At 39.3% G+C, this 3276-nt stretch overlaps 1 protein-coding gene across 1 annotated transcript; it reads left to right on the plus strand.

Moving 5' to 3' along the window:
- The first annotated feature begins 371 nt into the window (after window positions 1-371).
- On the plus strand, window positions 372-3276 carry LOC145053464 (Pentatricopeptide repeat (PPR) superfamily protein). The gene is made up of 2 exons (XM_079001520.1): window positions 372-2973; window positions 3045-3276. The coding sequence occupies exon 1, from the start codon at window positions 489-491 to the stop codon at window positions 2928-2930; it is 2442 nt and encodes an 813-aa protein (XP_078857646.1). The 5' UTR covers window positions 372-488; the 3' UTR covers window positions 2931-2973; window positions 3045-3276.

The raw sequence follows: 3276 nt of genomic DNA on the forward strand, positions 1-3276 counted from the left end.
CTATCCATCGTCTTTTACACCATCACCATTCCCACCATCATATCGCTCCAGAACCATTGTAGCTTCCACCATCAAAGGGGGAAATGAGTGATTTTTTTTAGTCTTTGTACAAGCTGATTTAAGGTGAAATCGGACATAGAAATTGACCAAATTAGAAATAGAAATCGACCAAATCTGATTTAAGGTGAAATGGGTCTCTCATCGTTAATCAGTTGGCAAACCAAATCCGATTTCATGTGTTGTGCGTGAGTTATAAACCAGAAAAAGAAGAAAGAAAAGAAATAAAAAAAAAGTTTTCTTTTAATAAGATTTATTAAAAAAAAAACCTTTTTTTTTTTAACTAAATTTCCGACTCCGGAAAGATATTTTCGGTGTAGATTGCGCCCAAAAACATTTCCTGTTGTGATATTTTCTGTATGCCGTTTGAATAAACCCCATCAAAAACCTGTCATCTTTTCCGGTGTTTTCCTCTGTCAACCTGTTCATCAATGGCTGACAAGCTAGCTCTTCCTCTTCTCCTCCCAAGTCCTCCAATCTCAAAACCATTCTCTCAAGACTTCCATCCCCCAAAACCCCACCACCACAATCCACCGCCTCAGCCATTAACCCCCCTTCTAAAAGACATCCTGCAACCCAATTCCGCAACCACAAAACCCCCTTCTCCGATAATCCCCAGAACAACACGTCGTATCGGCAAACACAACGACCCAAACAAAGGAAAACCCTGGACTTCTCACTTATCTCCACGAGGTCAGCAAATCTTCCAAACCCTAATCGATTCAGGTTCCAATTCTTTCGAATTTAATCAAAATTTGCTTAATTTAGTCGATTTCCACGAACAAAACGAATCAGAACACGCTTCAAAGTCATTATCCTTAGATGTATTGGGTTTAATTCAAGGTTTAATCCATTACAAAAAACTCGATTTAGCTTTAAACGTCTTCGATTGGGTCAAAACCCACTATAAAGACACCGGAAAACCTTTACGTGGCTCCGTCGTCGCTGTAATCATATCCATGCTCGGTAAAGATAATCGGGTTTCAGTAGCATCTTCATTAATTCGCAGCCTCCAAAAAGACAATTTCACCATCGATGTATACGCCTACACTTCATTAATAACTGCTTACACTAATAATGGAAGATTCCGAGAGGCAATTTCGGTTTTCAAAGAAATGGAAGAAGAAGGAATCCAACCCACTAAAATCACTTACAACGTGATTCTCAACGTTTATGGCAAAATGGGGATGCCATGGAACAAAATCGAATCAATCTTTAATGATATGAAGAATTCCGGGGTTTCTCCAGATTCGTATACTTATAACACTCTCATAAGTTGCTGTAAACGCGGATCTTTACATGAAGAAGCCGAACAAATCTTCAAAGAAATGAAATCCGCAGGATTTAGTCCCGATTACGTAACTTACAACACATTATTAGATGTATACGCGAAATCTCGCAAACCCAATGAAGCAATGAACGTGTTACACGAGATGGAATTTCACGGGTTTTCCCCAAGCATTGTCACGTATAATTCTTTAATTTCTTGTTACGCAAAAGACGGGTTATTCAAAGAAGCCATGGAATTAAAAGATCAAATGTCCCAAAACGGGATAAAACCTGATGTCTTCACCTACACGACTTTGTTTTCGGGGTTTGAAAAAGCCGGAAAAGACGAATTTGCGAGGGGCGTTTTCGACGAAATGATAAGTTCGGGGTGTAAACCGAATATTTGTACTTTTAATGCACTTATAAAGATGCACGGGAACCGCGGGCGGTTCTCGGACATGATGAAGGTCGTGGAGGACATAAAACACTGCGGTTGTGTTCCTGATATCGTGACATGGAACACGCTTTTAGCGGTTTTTGGACAAAATGGAATGGATCTAGAAGTTTCCGGAGTATTCAAGGAAATGAAACGGGCGGGTTTTATACCCGAAAGGGACACTTTCAATACTTTGATAAGCGCGTATAGTCGATGTGGATCGTTGGATCAATCGATTAATGTTTATAAAAGTATGTTAGAAGCTAAAATCACTCCCGATTTGTCCACCTACAACGCGGTGTTAGCCGCCTTGGCTCGTGGCGGGCTTTGGCGGCAGTCGGAGAAGATTCTAGAAGAAATGGAATCCGGGAGGTGTAAACCTAACGAATGTAGTTATAGTTCGTTGCTTCACGCGTATGCAAACGGAAAAGAGATTGAAAAAATGCGGGATCTCGCCGGAAAAGTATATTCCGGCGAGATTGAGCCGCACGCGGTGTTGTTAAAGACTCTTGTTTTGGTGAATAGTAAATCGGATTTGTTGCCGGAAACCGCTAGGGCTTTTGAGGAGATGAAAAACCGAGGGTTTTCGTATGATATAAATACTTTAAACGCGATGGTTTCGATCTACGGGAGGCGGCAGATGGCGGTCGAAGCTAGCGGGATCATGGCGGTGATGGAAGAATCGGGATTTTCGCCGAATTTAACGACGTATAATTCGTTGATGTATATGTATAGTCGATCTTCGGATTTTACAAAATCGGAGGAAATTTTGCGGGATATTTTACGGAAAGGGGTAAAACCGGATGTTATTTCGTATAACACGGTGATTTATGGGTATTGTAGGAATGGGAAAATGAAAGATGCATCGAGGGTATTATCGGAAATGACGAAATCGGGTGTGGTTCCGGATGTTATTACGTATAATACTTTTGTTGCGAGTTATGCTTCGAATGAACGGTTTTTGGAGGCGATTGATGTGATTAAATATATGATTAAAAACGGATGTAAACCGAATGAAAGCACGTATAATTCTGTTATTGATTGGTATTGTAAGTTTCATAGGAGGGATGATGCGGTTTTATTTATTAATAATCTTCGGGAGGTTGATCCGCGTGTCTCTAAAGATGAAATTAGTCGATTGGCGGCACGGGTGGCGGAGATGGGTTGAGGGTTGGTGGTTTATGGTTTTCCGGCGACCGGAAAATTTGAAGGTTTGTATATGATTACTGATAGTAAGTGGAAATTATGTGTTTTAAGCTAATAATCTGTTTGTTAATTTCAGGAAGAAGATGTAAATTTTGATGCGGTTGTATTAAATGATTTGTTTTTTTCCTTATAGATATAGAACTTCTATGTTGTATGAAATTAGGGTAAATGTAAGAAATAGCAACACACTTTTATTTATTTATGTATTATAAAATCCTAGTTTTTTTTGTGGTAAGGGCATTTGTATATTTGATTTTTTTTGCCATTAATGAGAAATCAACCTCAATATAGCATTTAAAATTGTTTTA

Source organism: Lactuca serriola, chromosome 5 (assembly GCF_051521515.1).
Source record: "Lactuca serriola cultivar US96UC23 chromosome 5, Lser_US96UC23_V15, whole genome shotgun sequence".
NCBI lineage: Eukaryota > Viridiplantae > Streptophyta > Magnoliopsida > Asterales > Asteraceae > Lactuca > Lactuca serriola.